At 43.6% G+C, this 17,502-nt stretch overlaps 1 protein-coding gene across 1 annotated transcript in view; it reads right to left on the reverse strand.

Annotated features, from left to right (window-relative positions):
• Window positions 1-2,822: 2,822 nt before the first annotated feature.
• Window positions 2,823-17,502, reverse strand: part of dennd4c (DENN/MADD domain containing 4C) — a 38,806-nt gene continuing 24,126 nt past the window's right edge. The window contains exons 10-34 of the mRNA XM_085349651.1: window positions 15,466-15,641; window positions 15,200-15,300; window positions 14,136-14,360; window positions 13,373-13,518; window positions 13,112-13,150; window positions 12,703-12,833; window positions 11,379-11,511; window positions 11,053-11,259; window positions 10,809-10,937; window positions 10,537-10,684; window positions 9,863-10,012; window positions 9,603-9,722; window positions 9,386-9,511; window positions 8,140-9,230; window positions 7,861-8,056; window positions 7,656-7,753; window positions 7,388-7,563; window positions 7,118-7,276; window positions 6,572-6,770; window positions 6,372-6,482; window positions 6,132-6,269; window positions 5,466-5,583; window positions 4,780-4,936; window positions 4,588-4,652; window positions 2,823-4,468 (exon numbers count right to left, since the gene is read on the reverse strand). Coding sequence (XP_085205777.1) covers window positions 4,332-4,468; window positions 4,588-4,652; window positions 4,780-4,936; window positions 5,466-5,583; window positions 6,132-6,269; window positions 6,372-6,482; window positions 6,572-6,770; window positions 7,118-7,276; window positions 7,388-7,563; window positions 7,656-7,753; window positions 7,861-8,056; window positions 8,140-9,230; window positions 9,386-9,511; window positions 9,603-9,722; window positions 9,863-10,012; window positions 10,537-10,684; window positions 10,809-10,937; window positions 11,053-11,259; window positions 11,379-11,511; window positions 12,703-12,833; window positions 13,112-13,150; window positions 13,373-13,518; window positions 14,136-14,360; window positions 15,200-15,300; window positions 15,466-15,641 — 4,476 coding nt within the window. The 3' untranslated portion in view covers window positions 2,823-4,331. The remainder of the gene's footprint in view (window positions 4,469-4,587; window positions 4,653-4,779; window positions 4,937-5,465; window positions 5,584-6,131; window positions 6,270-6,371; window positions 6,483-6,571; window positions 6,771-7,117; window positions 7,277-7,387; window positions 7,564-7,655; window positions 7,754-7,860; window positions 8,057-8,139; window positions 9,231-9,385; window positions 9,512-9,602; window positions 9,723-9,862; window positions 10,013-10,536; window positions 10,685-10,808; window positions 10,938-11,052; window positions 11,260-11,378; window positions 11,512-12,702; window positions 12,834-13,111; window positions 13,151-13,372; window positions 13,519-14,135; window positions 14,361-15,199; window positions 15,301-15,465; window positions 15,642-17,502) is intronic.

Consider the following 17,502-nt stretch of genomic DNA (forward strand, 5'->3'; position numbering starts at 1 on the left):
GGCTGGAGCGATCCTCTGCCCGCGTGTCGTGCTGGGAACTTGAAACCGCCTCAGTTGCCGATCTCAGCCTGTGCGGAGCCAGACTGGCTTGTGATCAAGGCCTGAACTATTGCCACCAGCACGAGTTGTACTTTGATTTGTGGGATGTAAGCCTTCCAGTTTGGTGTGCATGTGTGATTTCTTTTATTAAAGCTATTAAAGATTGTCTTGTCTCGTCTTTTTGGTGTCATCTTTTATTTTTGTGGAATTGTTTTTATTAAGTGGGCTAACCTTTTTCTGGTGCGCCTGGTTTTATTATATTCTGGATTGTTGCTTGTACCCACGCCTCGGTGATCGGGCTGGAGCGATCCTCTGCCCGCGTGTCGTGCTGGGACAGAGCGTTCTGTCCCGCGGCGTTCCTGAGGAACGCGAAAGGAGACCTTCAGCGTTCTTATGGTACGCGGTGGGTTATGGCTGGAATCCAGTGCAATGACGCTCCCGCGGTAATAGACGTTCCTGCCCTGTATCCCTAGCCCTAACCATAACCTTATTCCAGACCGTAACGATGTTAAATAGCGTGTTTCTAAGCGATTTGAAGAAAAAGAGCGAACATGTGTAGGTTCAGTCCAGACGGTTCTCATATTTCCTCTTTTTCCGAGGTCGTCATTTAGGAACGTGGTGGGTAGCCGAAAACGTAATATGGTGACGATTTGTCACCTAGCGTAAAATGTTACGCTTTGGGAGTGAGAACGGGTTGGCTGGGAACTTGAAACCACCTCAGTTGCCGATCTCAGCCTGTGGGGAGCCAGACTGGCTTGTGATCAAGGCCTGAACTATTGCCACCAGCACGAGTTGTACTTTGATTTGTGGGATGTAAGCCTTCCAGTTTGGTGTGCATAATTTGGTGTTTTGTTTTTTTTAGTTGTTTTTTTTTTTTAACTTATTCGGTTTTTTTAACAGAACTTTCAGACAAATTCAATATAAAGATGCAGGAATATGAGTTTAAAGAAATAATAATATAAACCTGTCGCTATTCACATAAATATGATCATAACTCGGTTGGTCCCTTTCGCTTTACACTGTCAGTGCTTCGTTATCCAATCCAATAATTTTATATTTTTGATAAAGAAAAAACAGACAACAGACTGAATGAATAAAAAAAGGCTTCTTCATTGCACATTTTCCACCAATCACAAGCCTCTCCTTTCACTCTAGACTTTTGACCAATCACCGATCAGGATGAATTGCACTACTGTACTGTGCATCCCCCCACCTTTTAGAAGTGAGCGGTGTGTCTGTGGCAAGCTTGTGAGGGGTGTGTCTGTGCGCAAGTTTTAGAAGTGAGGGCTGTGTCATCACACAAAATTCGTCGAGCCAAGAAGCAGCAAACTACGCTTCACATTTGATCAATGTCGTCATGAATTCCCTCTGACTTTTGTTGTTTTGCTTCCACCACGATAAAAATCACACTTCCTGCACAGCTCTCTCTCTCTCTGTGTACTTCAAGAACAGTTTTCCGTCTCAAATCTGTTTTCTGCATTATTCATTCGCTTATTACCCACCAGTCTACCGTTGTTTACAGCGCTGTCTTTTTCTTTTTTTCACTTAAATGACCTCGGACAAGAAAGCCTCATTTCTGCTGTTCAATACTGAAGAAATTTAAACTTCTTTAAATTATGCAAAATTGCAGAATATTGCAGAATATTTTTAAGGTTATCTGCTCTAAAAAGCCAGACCAGGAAAATCTCCTTCATGTTTTTCTGTGTTTTATTCTCAGTTACTTTAAAACAAAGGGATCTGCTGTGATGTTCACAGTTCTGATGAAGTCAGTACTGATAAATTATCAGAATTATAATATTTCTGACTGTCTGAGGCTAAGTTGAATCGAATCAGGACTTTGAGAACCGGAATTGAATGGATTATAGAAATCAGTGATGATACCCAGCCCTAGTGAGCAGCCTACGCCAGACAGAAGTGGATCTATATCTCAGATCGTTTGTAACGAGCCACGGAAAGCAGCTGTAGCCACTGAAAAGACTAGAAATGAGCGTAATACATTAGATGTCATAGCGCGCGGCTAACATTTACCACAAAGAAAAACGCGTTATTCAGCGTCGTGTAATTTCCGCTAAATCCAGACTCTGTAACTTAACGTAAACACAGAAGACTTTTGACCAATCACCGATCAGGATGAATTGCACTACTGTACTGTGCATCCCCTCGAGTGACACCCCTGGTCTAGAGTGAAAATGAGTGCAAGAAAACTTGTGTATGTGTGTTTTGTTATTTATTGGCTTTTAGAAAAAAAGATCTAACACACACATACCTTCAAGTGTTTGTATTTTAAAAAGTCATTTTTTTCTAAAAAATTCAGGTTATTCTGAATTTCCCATAGGTGTGAATGTGAGTATGAATGGTTGTCTGTCTCTGTGTGAGCTCAAAAGGCTCGAAAGACTGCCGATCATCATCCAGGGGATACCTCTGATAGGATAAGCTCGAGCCCCACACAACTCTAAAACTGGATGGGTGGATGGATCTTTTGGGAGAAATGGGATTTCCTGGCAGTGGATGACAGGAAGTTTACATCTTTTTCCATGAAAACAGAAATGAAGAGAAATGAGCAACAGCAGTGTTACAAAGGCAGATTTTGAAATAAATTGACATGAGTATAACTTTTTTCCCACTAAGATCACATCTACTTCCATGAAAACAGAAATGAGCTACAGCAGTGTTACAAAGGCAGATGTTTAAATCTGGCAATAAATACAAACTCTTCTTAACACAAAGACAAAAAAAGGACAAATTTCACTTTCAATCAGTTCACAAACTCATTTATTGCAGCGCACTTATGTGTAGACATTCATTTCCTTTCCACAGGACGGTAAGAGAACCTTTAAAAAACTTTTCTGTACATCCTCCAAGAGGAGATTTACTAAGTCAACACCGGCTGGAGTCCCCTAACACGGATTCAAGGGGAAAACGGGGGCAGCTAGTTATAAAAACTCGAAGTTAGCACAGCAGCTGCAATCCAAATGTCAACAATACAAAAATAAATAATTGAGATTTTTTTCTGGATGAAAAATGGTGTAAATTGTTAATATTCTGATGTGGGTTAAGAGCAGGTTCTAATCTATGCAGTGCAAATGGAATATTTTACAACACATTTTCTCATCTGTACAAGTACAGCGCCACACTCACACTCAAGTCAACACACAGGTCCATCTTTACCTGACAATTCATCGCAGCACTTTGTTTTCCCGCCTGTTTCACTGTTTTTAGTGGAATGTCAAATATCAAATATCTGTCCTGACACAGTTTCAGCACTCATCAAGAGCCCTCTGCACTTTTATGTAAACCATAAAAGAGATCCTGTCTGAACCGTCGTGGTTCACTCTGTGCTAGAGTCGAGAATGAGAGACACAGCTCTGAGTTATGATCAGAATAAGACATGTTAGCTGAACAAACACAGTATGTTACTGTTAAAAATGCAGCTTTAAAAAGGCCGACTGAAGCCAGCACACCTCTGCTGTCTGTGTTCCTCTGATGTTTTTAATCAGTGGTGTGGCACCTTCATGCTTCAGATTGATGTCTTTGTTTTTCATGATCTCTACTTTCCAAACAGCTGCTGTCACATGTGTTATCACAGAGATCAATACTCCTGCTTTGAGCACAGGGCATCTGGAATGTTATGAATCTATTTTAGTGATTGATAATTAGTGATTGTCCAAAGCCTCAGTCCTCTCCCATTTAAATGTGATGCTCCAACACAGAGCTGCACAGAGCCCCAGTGTGAGCCTGTACATGTGAACATTCATTAAGACTGATCACAACAATCAGGGTTGTTGACAAAAATGCAACCTCGACTGAGATTTCCTTAAACTGTACAAAAAGTCAGGTGAACTTGATTTACTTACTCTTCTTCAGAAAGTGCACAAAGTTAGAGTCAGAGTCTGTACACGGTCTCACACAGAGCTGATACGAGTATAGCTACGACAGATTTAAGGAGGCAAAAGGCTACGAGCAAAGCTGCTGACATGCACACACACAGATATTCTGTACAGTGATCAATCGCTTTATACAGCTTCTGTAAGGAAAAGCAACTCAACTAGTCTGAAGAGATTCAATACAGCTTTCCAGGAAGTTTACAACAACAGTTCCACTTTTAGGCAGCTGCTTGGAAAACCTCTTTAAAGCAAAGCAAAGAAACGTGAAACGGCCAACGTCATCTTCCAAGGCAAACGGAGGAAGCAGTACCATGTTCGTCCAGCTGGAGATGTCCGAAAGTCTCCCTGTTCCCCAAAGTTGAAGCAGGAACAGTAAGAGTTTGTGTCTCTGCTGCTGAGAGGATCAGTTCAGACGAAAGGCGCTCCAAAACATTTAAGGCACCACTGGACGCTGGGAGTAGGCGGGCGATCGATGCAGTGCAGAGACTTGCGCTGCTCCGCGCTCAGCTGGTTGTATGCGCTGTGGTACTCTCTGTCGAAGGCCTCTGCATGATGACGACACAGATATGAGTGAGGAACGTTTCACGTCATCGCTTTTCATCACCTTCAAACTCTTACAGCACACTATAGGTCACAGCTGACATCACTAGTTAATCTCACTCACCTACGTCGATGTTCTCCCGTCCCAAAGCCACCAGTGACAGAAACAGTATTTCTCTATAGACGCTCCTGGGAGACATTCACACACACGAGGCATCAGACACTTTTCTAATGCACTGCAGCAAAAATCATAACTAAGAGCTTAAAGGAAGACTAAATATGAAACAGTGAGTATAGATGAAGGAGCAGAACTGACCTCTGTCGTTTGAGCCCTTCTGGACGCCGTTTGATCTCTCGGATCAGCAGGTTGATCGGCCCGTAGACGTCGTTGGTCTGGATGTTGCGAACAATGGTGTTGAGGAGAGTGCGGCTCTCCTGGTGGTCTGTTGGCCCCAGAGTTCCCCTCTTCTCCACTGGGAGCACAAACACCAAAGCATCAGAGAGTCTGCTCAAATATTCTTTTAGCAAAGAGCCTCCAATCTGATCTGTTCTGCTCAGCAGTGACACTTTAACAAAAATACCCCTTAATCTCCTAATACATGCACCGAAGGTATCAATTTCAAAATCCCATATTGTCTCATTGCCAAGTTATTGCAAGATTTTCAGAAAATTTCATTTCAAGGTCACTGAGGTTCAAACTTGAGATGTTCAGTAGATACACGTATATTTCTACGTCCTTTCGCTCTTTTACGTTCCGTTCACAAAACCATATCTGACTGGTTTTGGGGGGTTTGGAAATCAGTACATACCTTCTTTCTTAGTGTGAACTAAAATATGTTTGCTTGAGGTTTAAAGGCTGAACACGTGCGCCCCCTAGTGGTGATAATGCAGTATAGCTCACCACAATAATCTGAAAGCTCACAATTCAATCTGCAAATACAGCTTCTACACTTGACACTGTACTGATGGACAATGACTGATAATGTCTGTCTTCACACTTACAAAAGGTCCTCCAGAGCAGGTAAAGTGGTTCTCCGGGTTCTTGGTGCAGGTTGATGTTGTCCCACAGGAGCTGTACGTACACCTGCTTACTGTCCTGTGGCAGTGACATCAGAGGCAGCTGCAAGAATAAACCATGACATTATAGCACAGCTTACACGGTGCTCGCTTATTACAGGACATCCTCTGTAAAGGAATGAGTTTGCTGTGTTGGGTCTAGATGCCTTCTTATAGGTGGTGTGCACATCACTGCTGGCTTCAGTCTATTACAGTCACAGCATTTCATCTTTTATGTGTGAGTCAGTTTCATATAAACATTCCTCACAGCTTCATTTGGACATAGTCCTCTACTGTATGCCCACCTGATGGATGATGTCACAGTTTTCTTACAACAACAAAGAATATAAAGATGAGAGCGATCGAGGAGATTTTTTTTTAATCTTTAAAAACAGTAAAAAAGCAGCACACCACAGAGCAAGAATACTTTTTACCAGCTATTGTGAAATAGCTAAAATATTCCACGACCCAATGTTCTGAAACTAATCTACACTCTGGTCTAAAAGTTCCTAGTTCCTGGTACAAGTTCCTGTGGACAATAGTGCATACCTTGAGATTGGAAAGCATAGAAGAAGAAGAGAAAACTGCATTTAACCAGATGTTATGTCTAACCTGCACTCCGTTGTTGCAGTGTTCAGAAGTGAGGATGAGACCGGGCAGGTGAGAGGGCAGGTCCAGGCGGCGGAAATACCACACCAGGTTCCAGAAAATGATTGGGTGCTGGCTGAGGAACTTGTGGGTGTAGATCACCTGGACAGATAAACCACAAAGTGTAACTCAAAGGATCTTGAATCTGCTGGCTGACACTTGCTATACACATCAAACCATGAGAGAATGTCTTTATATTTATACCTGATCTCCCTCATTCTCCAGCAAGGTTTCCAGCTCCTTGCGCAGTACCAAGGGGCTGAGGTACGGCACAGACACTGGTTTGGGATTTGGCCGCTTTGTCCCCATGCCGTCCTGTAAACACACAGAATTCCACTCATTGACTCCATGAGGGTAAAAGCACTACTGTCAGTGAAGGCTTGGAACAGAAAGGAGGCACTGACTTGCACTTCCTGCAAACTGCAGGGAAGGCTGGTGGTGGAAACACCATGTCCAGGTCTCTGAGAATAGTCCAGGCTTTGCAGAGGTCCTCCAACACTGTTGCTACGTGTCAAAGATGTCCCGGTGCCTTTCTGCTGCTTACATGCTGCCTGGTGCTCCAGGAGACCCAGGGGATCTGACTGTACCGGCCCTGGAATCAAACTGGAAACAACCATTCACTTATTTATATAGCACCAAAACATTAGCATTATATAGCACTTTATATTATAAGGTAAAGACCTTACAATAATGCAATGATCCACAACAACAATTATTATTTTTGTTATTAAAGTTTATTCCAATAACTTTTTGTTCTCAGTCACCAAGTAAAAGGCACCAAGATCATATTAGAAGATCTATGCTGCCATCTAGTGGTAGTTTCTACCACTAGATGGCATTTACTATGAAAACACTAGTAAGGCGGCGCTGAAGATTTAAACAAACATGCAAATGCATCTCCTCGTGCATGCAACCTGAGGTGCATTCAGGGTACTCAGATGAAGTTGTACCTCTTCTGTGCTCCTGGAGTATTTTCAGCGGTCTCCCTCTGTTCATCTTCAGCGAAAGTGATAAGGTCTGGTGTCTTAATGTCAGCCGCGCTGCTAGCTGTGGGGTGGGTGCTTGTGCTGTGGATGCTGTCCCCTGAGGCACTGGGATTCACATAAAACCTTAAAGAGAAAATAAAAGAACAGGGATATTTAAATTTGAGTTGCCACAAAGAATATGTTCGTGTGTTACAACACAGGAAAAATAAAAAATCTCATCTGACAGTTTCCTACCCTGTCATCGTGCGCAGGTCGTGAAACTCGATGTGCAATAAGGGAAGAAAGACCGTCTGACAGAAAGGACAGTTGGTATTGAGGTTGGAATCATCAGCTGTCCAGCCTGCCATGATCTCCTCGTCGTACACCAGCGCTTCACAGGAGCGACACTGGGAGCAACTGGACATCAGCACCTGTAAGTGGGATAACGCGTCAAACCCTGCTGTATTTTAAACATCAGCAGTGAGAGTGCAGCGCAAACAGACTCTGTTCATGCAGGTCCTACCTCCAGTGCACAGTTCTGGAAAATACTCGAGGAGGAGGCGTGATGCGAGGAGCTTTGCTCAGAGTCAGGACCTCTGCCCGGGCGCCCTGGAATCAGATCTGCAGGCCGACATGAAAACAATATTGAAAGCTGGCATCACTGGCCTAAGAAGTACTTCACTGCCCCTCCCTTGCTTCTTCATTTACATCAGAGAGTCAGTGCTTACGTGTCTGTGTGGTCCCTCGGCCCGTGTCACTGCTGCCGCTGCTGCTGCCGCCCAGGCTGGTGCAGCTCTGGTTCAGACCATTAGCCACCAAACCTGGGATGCCTTTTCTCTCAGGACTGTCATCCAAGTCATGTGCAGCCAGCATATTTTCATCCAGACGAGCTGGGAAGCCGCCGCCACCAGCCTGAGCTTCATCCTGTAGAGAAAAGTTACCTTAAATCTTCCCTTTTATGCAGAACAGGCTGACAATGTCTGGAATGACCTTTTAATGACCCTCACCTCATCATCTGAATCGGCGTAAGCGGATGCCACTGCCCCCCACACTTTGCTGGCCACGTTTGCTGCCTGCTTCATGCTTGACTTGAGCACATCGATTTTAGGTCCTGTTAAGAACGTGTCCATCTTGATACCTGAAATGGTGTTAAAGACCGAGCCCAGCGACCCCCCCTGAGAGGACTTGACCAGTGCGGTCAGTGAGGACGATCGCTGGCCCGGGCTCGCTGTAGAGCTCGCAGGCGTCTTTGTCTTTACTGCAAAAGTCTTGGAGCGGGTTACAGTGCTGGGGCTGCGTTTGGGGGTGTTGCTCGGTGAGCCAGTTGGGGTTTTCACAGGAGGCACTGGGAGGCTGGACCTCCGCTCCAGAGTCTGTTTGGGCTGAGGTGCATCCGTGGAGTCTACCTGCGGCTGCTGGAGCTCCATGCTGGAGGATTTGGTACCCAGCGGGGTTTTCAAGCTCATGTACAGCTCGATCTCCTCAGCCAGGTTACGGGACACCACAGCAGGCACGGAGCGTGGCGGTTCCTGACTGTTGACAGAGGCCGACTCTTCGCTCTCTGACACCAGACGTGACAGTGGGTCAGCTCCCACTTCCACGTCGGCCCTCTCCAAAATGGGTCCTCGCACTCCAGAATCATCTTCATTAGTTTCAGTGTTTTTTCTTACTTGTTTCTCCCTATTTACTTCGGTAACCTTCAGGTCTTTGTCGTCTGTCTTTCTTTCTTCTGCGGTTTCTGGGTCCTCTTCTTCTGGAAGCTTTTTAAGCCTCAAACCCTGATTTTCCTCAGGCTCTTCCTCCAAGTCTTTAAAAAGTGGTTTGGGCATAATATTAGGGGGTGGGCTTTGACCTCCTGAGAGGACTCCAGCTAGGATACGAGCATCAGCGCCCATTCGGCTGGCCATGTGGTCCATGCCTGCCTCAGAGAGCATTCCAGCACGAGTTTCAGCGCTGAAGCTGCAGCTGCGTTCAGAGAAGGATTTCTGCCGCTGATGCTGAGACTGGTGAGCTACGGCCGGGGACGGCAGCGAGGGATCGTCATCGGTAAGTGACACGTTATCGTTCTTGCTGTGTCTCCTGAACAGCTTCCCTTTACCTGCACACAGATACAGTTATTGTAGTGCAACAATTACATTTATGTAGCTTAATTGAAACAGGAACAAATAATCTTTACAAATTCAAAGGTGATGCCAATTTCACAGAATTTCCAACAAAACCTTTAAAGTATTTGAGCTAAATGTACTTTCTTACCCGTTTCTCCGTCAAAGCTTCCCGTGGACAGCCTAACAATACTGTGGACATGCGGCAACCCATCGACAGGACTGTGGGGCTCTCCCACTGCTACTGCACTGTCCACTGAGCCAGCTATGTCCCCTCCTGGTTAAAAAGAAACAAAAATAAAAGTAGTGGTTTGTGGTGCATACATTACAATACTGGAGGTGAAGGCCTGAGGCTGGGCCTTTCTTACCATTATGCTGTGCTTTGGTATCGTTTCTCTCATCAGCCGGCGGAAGTGCAGCGTGCAACGGTTCAGCCAACTCCTGGTGCAGCTCATCCTTGGATCCATATCCTTGATCACACTGTCTCTCTGGAGAGCACAGAATTTAAAAAAACCACAAACACAGCTGTAATCACAAATGTACGCTTTTAAGAAAGCTTTTGTTTTTGTTCCTCAGAGACTCAGCTGAACCTTGTGTTACAGAGAACCGATGCTTTGGGGATCAGTACCTGCGCTGCAGTGGTTATCTGCTACGTCTTCCATGTCATGGCTGGGGGCAAATACACTGTTCTCCTCACCGTTGACCTCGCTCGAGCTGTCTGCACTTCCATGACTCAAACAGTCGGCATCAGTGACTGCTGAGGCAGCTACTGGAGCACCTAAAGAAGGACGCAGGAAGAAACATGAGTAGACTGTATGTGGTATAGCAGCAGACTTCTGATATTTTCTAGTTAACATCAAGTTAATGTCATCATTTTTTTTTTAAATTCCAATTTATATGTAATCATGAAGCTATGATAAGAAGTGTCCTATAACTTCTAAGTAGAGTCAACCTCTTGTCTGATAAAGTTTCAGGTTTTAACTAGTGCTGTTAAAATGACGTTAACGCCATAACCGCATTAACGCCGATCGCCCTGTGCGTGTGGCTGGACGGCGCTAACGAGCTAACGCCGTGCAGCCCCACACATGGGACGAGCCGCAATAACTCGCTAACCAAGATTTGCCGCATTAATGTGGTTATGGCGTTAACGTCATTTTAACAAGATTAACGCTGACAGCACTAGTTTAAGTAACCCTGCTAACAGGTAAACAAACAAACCAATCATATAACCTGCTTAGAAGAGGTAAAAAAAAGCAAGAAAAGGGAACAAGAGGAACACAGCCTTGTACATTTGAGTCACACCTGTGGTAGTCAGTGTTGATCCCTTCTCAGAAGATGTGCGGTTTAAACCGTATTTAAACTGCGTGACTCCACGAAGGACGTTGCGCAACTTGGTCCACATGATCAGGCCGCTCTGGTTCCGGCTGGGCCACGGGCTCTCTAAGACAGCCTGCGCAGAACAGATGAAGGATGAGATGGGATTGCTTAATAAATCCCATAAACCAGCATATCAGCAAGACCACACACACACACACACATTTCATATGTTAAAGTGATAAGCCATATATGTAAACCTTATTGTAGTATCCATATGTGATGGCGTTGGGATGGACTCCAGCTTTCTTCATCTCAACCAGGACTCGCACAGCCATCACAGGCAGACCCCACACGCCGCAGAGCTGCATCACCACTCTGTAACACACCTGACAGCAGACAAACACATGATCATTACTTTATATGTTTTGCATTGTCTATGAAATTCCAAAAATCTAAAGAGAAATGATAATCTAAACATATTCCTACAAAATGTGAACGTACCTCATCCAGTATCTCCACCTCAGTGGTTCTCATCTTCAACAGGATGTTGTACGCCTGCTGCATTGCCCGGGTCTTTGACTTGGCCATCCGTACAGCTGCTGGCAGGCAGATGAACCACAGACTGTAGCAGTGACTGAACAGACAGCGGGCCCACAGAGGCGGGTTGGAGTAGAAACGCTTTGCCATCTTGTATGAGAGCTTGACCTCCTATAGGAGCAGTATGGGCACACGTCAGATGAACACGTTGATAAAGACAAAGGGTGAAGAGCATGGTCAAAGCAGGTATCGTTCCTACTTCTGCTAAGGATGATAGTGTGAGTACGTACTTGCTTTGTCCTCTTTGCTAGTAGTGCAGGGCTGCTGGACAGACTGGCCCCTGCTGCTCTGGTGCTGAGTGCAGGACGTAACTCTCTTGGACGGTCAAATAGATTTAACTGCAGTTTGGGGAACCCTTTATACCTGCAGAATGTAAAGCAAGGAACACTTTTAAACCAGAGTAGAGCATCAAGTCAGTTTAACTTGTTGGATATTGATCTGATCGTTTTAGTAACAGAGGGGGTTGTTAATCAGTTTCAGCTGCTTTGGTGTTAATGACATTAACAACAGGTGAACTAGAGGGACAACAACGAGAAAACCCTAAAAACAGGAATGGTTTTACAGATGGAGGCCACTTCTCTTCTTTTCTGATTGTTTTTTCACTAGTTTTGCATTTAGCTAGGGTCAGTGTCACTGCTGTTAGCATGGGGCAATGCATAGACACTATAGAGGTTGCACAGGTAGTTCAACTCCTCCAGGTTGACACATTAATACCACTGGCAGAAAGAGACAGGCAGTTAACTCTAGGAGAGCTGGACAGGGCCACAGAAGGTCCTTAACCCATCAGCAGGAGCGGTATCTGCACCTTGGAGCCCGATTACGTTTGCCATAAAATACCAGAATAGCAGGTCCACCAGTGGCACCCTGTGCTTTTCACAGATGAGAGCAGATTCACCCTGAGCACACGTGATAGATGTGAAAGGGTCTGACGAAGCCGTGGGGAACATTTTGCTGCCAGCATGACCAGTTTGGTGGTGGGTCAGCGATGATCTGGGGAGGCATATCAGTGGAGGGACACACAGACCTCTGCAGGCTAGGCAACAACTCCCTGAGTGCCATTAGGTATTGAGATGAAATCCTTGGATCCATTGTCTGAACCTACACTGGTGCAGGTGGTCCTGGGTTCCTCCTGGTGCACAGTCTCATGTGGGGAGAGTATCCTGGCGGATGAAGAAACTGTATGACTGGCCCCCATACTCGCCTGACCTAAATTCACCTCTGAGACATTATGTTTCAGTCCATCCAACACCACCAGGTTGCACCTCAGACTGTCCAGGAGCTCATCGATGCACCATCCGTTTTCTTATTATGAGCACTCCCCTGACATTCTCAGGCACACATGTAAGCACGCGGTGACAAAATGGACTCTCCTGCTGCATCATTTTATCACTGTGATTTTTGGGGGTGTCTTGGAATTCAGCCCTCTGTAGACTGATCACATGCCCATATCGGTGTTGACATTCAGCATGATTTTTCCCCTATTGAGCTCTGATGTGTTTTTAAAGTGTTACTATAATTTTGTGGAGTGTACGCTTAAAGCACTACAAGTCTTACGTGTACTGAGGAGCAGGATCTGGTCCATCATCTACTGGAGGCTCAGGAGGCATTACAAAGACTGTGTGCTCACTCTTTTGAGACTCATCCAGCTCCAGCAGTCTTGTGTCCTCAGATGACTCTCCTTCAACCTGCAGAGGGGATCACATCCAGAGATTTAGAAAACGACACAGGCTGTAGACCATTTCCTGTCTGATACCAGTAAATAAACTAGGTTACGAGGATACTCTATAAAGCTTTTGTAATTAAGCAGTAAAGCATGCTTATTTGATTGTGATTAAGTTAGAGGAAAAGCAGGAAAAATCCATGCCTCTTGACTGAATGCATTCATCAGATAGGGGGAAATTAAAATATATGAAGAGGGGGAAAAAAAGGTGCAAGGAAATCTGATTACATTATCAGCAATTACCTTGGTGCCCTTGTCGGTGATTTTATCAGAGGGAAAAAGCTGCAAGTAGAGGGAAGAGAGCGAAGGGAACAGAATGAATCAAAGGAAATTATGGCTTCCTTAGCCTCCCAGCGTACAAATGTTACTTTGCCAATGAACCACTGTAACACAAAGGCCTGTTCCTGGAAGCAACGTTCCAACGGAAGAGAAAAACAAAACAACAAAGACCAGCATGCGTTTTTTACACGCCTGGAGGCAGCATGATGCCGGGATGGTAATCACCTTTTCGACGCAATCGTCAAAAAAGGCCAGGCCTGTGTCCTTGTCGCTGACGAAGGTGCACTCCTCGATGAAGCGGATGAATATCTGGGTCTTGGTGAGCTGGGAGTAGAACTTCTGGTGGGCACGGTCTCTGCTTTTGAGGAACCCTGCAGGAAGGGAAGGAGAGAGTGCGGCGTCAGCTTCACGGTCATCTCAGTTTACGGAATTTATGAATTCAGTGTCACTCGTTAATTTCGTAACTTAGCAAAGAACAAAATTAGAGTCTTTACTGCATCTTAAAAGGACAAACATAAGACGTTTTGTCCTTTTTGGCCTCATTATATTAATTATTCCTGAGTGACCCTCATCAAATCAATGTGCAGCTATTTATAAAAGTGTTAAACTATGCGGCGTGAAGAAGAGTCTCTTTCACATCATCTAAAATTGATCTTTGAGAGGGGAATTAAATGGAGCCAGGAGCCTATTTCCCAGCATCAAACACTCTTATGGCTGATGAGAAAGGTGATTAATTTCTAAAAACACCTTTAATGGTCTATTTTAAACCATTACAGTACATGGAAGGGAGGGCAGGGAATTGGACTAAAGGGCATATGAATGTGCTCAGCCTCTCAACCATTCGGTCAACCTGACTCCTTGAAACAGAGATGCCAATAAAAGTATGCATGAGTTGAGCCCATCTGAATTAAAGTTGTAAATTATGCAAAGGTTACAGATCCAGGAAGCCATCAACAAATCCATAGTGTTTGGTGAATCACGTGTTTACCTTGTTGGTCATAGAGGGAGTCTGCAGCCGTGGTTTTTTCAGAGGGCGCCTGGGTGATGGGTTTGAGGTAGCAGCGGTAGCCCTTCAGGATGGAGGCCATGAAACGAAGGAAGGCCTCTTGGATTTCCATCTCCAGGGCCGTCCTTTTCTTGTGCCAGGTGAAGTCCGCGTCCATGGGAGTCATGTCGACAGCCAAGCCATCCGGCATCACTGGGCGTAGCGAAACTAAAATCAGAATCAGAATCAGAAACTTTATTGTCATTGTCATGAGAACAACGAAATTAAGAGTTATTTAAACTGACCACAAGCCAGTGTGGTCAGTTTAAATAATTTATATCAATTTCTCAGCTCTCTCCTTTTATAAAGTGTCATTAAATGTACTCTTAATTAATAATACGTTTATTAATTAGGTCTCCCCACATTTACTTTTCTGTAATAATGCTTGATGATGGAGATAATGTAATGATGCAGAGAGAAAATTATGAGAGTCACAGAACAATGAGGTTACTAACACTGTTAGCATTAGCTTTCTGACCAAAACGCCTCAGGTGCTGTCAAAAAGTTCAGACAGGTCTATATAAGCACAGCGTATGAATGATTAGAATCAAATGCATTAACTGTTGCTGTTTTATAATGGAGACTGAGCATGCTCAGTGTGGATTTTGACAAAAGTGTTTACAGTTAAGCTAGCTAGCTTGTAAGTACTTTTTATTGCATCAAAAATTTGACATAGTAAAATAATTCTGATATTTTATCAACCGAGCAACCAGAAAAGAAAATATGAAAGCGTATTTGTTTTTTAAAAGGAAATAGCATATAGTTCAGATGCTTTTTTCCCCATTATGTAAAGTTTTGTAATGCATTGTTAGCTTTTTTTAAAAGGTATAGTTTTATTTTCAGCTTTGGACTACCATATTTACTAAAAGAATACCATGATGCATTTTGTAATTTAAGCTTACAGTGTTCAGGTAAAGATTAAGAATCCTGTCCACGTTAATTGTGGTAACTTGGTATAACAGGTAAGTGATCCAGGTTTTGCTATACAAATGAGATGCTGTTTGTACCAGTGGCCAGCTGGTGGTGCAAGTTGCTTAGTGAGTTAATGAGACTCTTGCAAGGCTTCTTTGGGAGGTTCTTCCAGTTGCTGTGTTTCTTCTCATCTGACCTGTAACATACAAAACCACAAAGTTTGTAGACTGGAAAAAACCAAAAGACAGCTGAAAACAAAAATCTGGGCTCACAAATCTGCTGCTGAAAGAGTTGTTCAACATAATGAGAGCTGTTAATATAGAAGACAAAGTGTGTTTTTCTCCAACAAAGCACAACATACAGGTAGATAGTGTTCGTGTCCAGATCCACACAAACAACATCTGGTGGGGGGTCATAAAGGTCAAAGTAGCGGGAGTCCACGCCCACTATAAATGGACACGGCGCGTTGAGGACGCCTGCGAGAGACAGCGGGCACAGGGGGATGTAGGGACACTGCCACTGGAAGGGGAAAATCATCTGGAAGGAGACAAAAGCCAGAATCAGGATTATTACTCCCAAACAGATGTTTTTAAAGGGTTTCCCATGTGTAAAAAAAACCCAAAAACAACAGCAGCATATTTCTTTCCTTACTCACGAGCCCATTTTTTCATATTGCTCCACCCCTCAAGAACATCTATAAGTTGAACACCGAAGGTAAATAAGACAAATTTAGGGGGGGGGGGTGTCACACTTGCATAACTGATCTATTGTAACAGCTGAAACCTATTTGGGTTGATTTTGAGAATTGTGAAATCCTTACTTTTCTGGAACTGGAGAATAAGCAACTACATTAGTGAAAAAAAAACTCAAGTTCAAAAAGCCTGAGTAGTGCCAGAGCTATTTGGATACTTCGCTGCCTGCAGGCAGGGACATGTGAGACACAAAGTAATGATCAGCTATAAAAGCAATTTAAAATTGTCACAAGTTTAAAAAGGAAGTCATTAACTTGCGGTTCTAGTCATTCATGACAGGCATTTTCAGCTAAAAGAAAGATGCTTTACTTTAACATTGTCTGGACTTCATGGTACTGTGTTGCAACATTATTAGGCAATAAATGGATAAGTGGAAACCACCATTACCAATACTCAATAGGGCTACATTATTGAGAGTTGAATATGTTTACAGTATTGATTACAGTGTAGGCGTCACTTGGGCTCCATTACTGATTTTGTGTCTACATAAATAAAAAAGACGTGCAGTGCTGCTCACATCACTGCTCAGAAACTTGTTCCTCTTCTTGCTGCTGCTTTTCTGGATTAAACTGCTCTACCTGACTCATCTTAATGCTCTTTCATTACAGCCATAAAACATAAGTGAAAGGAAATGAAACTAATAGTTACAGTTCCTCCATGTGGACCATTTGAGCTGTCTTTGACTAATTACTGATACTGTTACATATACAGCATATATCATTTACTAAATGTAGCTTATGTCACTGTGCTGTATCTCTCTCTCCATCTGCTTGTACATGTAAGGCTTGTCTGAGCATCGAGTGCCTAAATAACAAGCTGTGCATTCTGTAAGCTCTTAATTAGTGTTTTTATTTAAGTAAGCAGACAGTTTTCTTCTCTGCAGTTCTGATGAATGTTGACTCGACAATAGTGACTACTACTTATGTCACTTTAAAGGAAAGTGTTGGGTTATCCAAACACAGTGGAGTTAAACAGTGCATCTGCAGCGTGTTATTCATTTAATCCTTTTGCAAATATATTTTTGTTGCCGTGTTCCTTAATGAGATGTTATTGTGCAACACTTTATAGTGCTAACCATATGTTTCTTATCTAAAAAGTTCAGATAAGTCAAGGAAATGCAAGTGTCAATGTTTCGCATGTGCAGATTGAAAAGTTAAACAACTGCACAACTGAGACACCACAGCCTGCAGTCATAATGTTGTTTTCTTGACTTTTAATGTGTATGTTTTTCATTTTAATCACATGGTTAATATTAGATTGATTTTCAAAACAGCCCAGGCACTTACAGGACATATTCTGTATTTATGAGCAGAAACAGTGGCTGTGTGGTCGCTTTGCATGTCAGCACTAGGTCAAGCTGATGATTCATTTCTTTCCATACTGACAGCAAAGGCAATGAAACACTGCAGGCAAATATGAGCTAAATGGACTCAAAAACAATGATGTTATTTTCTTTCAGACACAATGAAAATAAATAGATTTCATTGACATTTTTTGTGGATGTTTATTTACTCATTTACACTCTGCCTGACTATGCTCGGATCAGCTGGTTCTTTTGTTTTGTGACATTTAAAAAAAGTGCTGCAAACAGGGACGTTTCAGAGTGCCCTCTGGTGGACAAACTAGGCGACGTCAATACTGATAAT

Source organism: Diplotaxodon limnothrissa, linkage group LG3 (genome assembly GCF_057381915.1).
Source record: "Diplotaxodon limnothrissa isolate DT_005_m linkage group LG3, D_limnothrissa_male_GT1.1, whole genome shotgun sequence".
NCBI lineage: Eukaryota > Metazoa > Chordata > Actinopteri > Cichliformes > Cichlidae > Diplotaxodon > Diplotaxodon limnothrissa.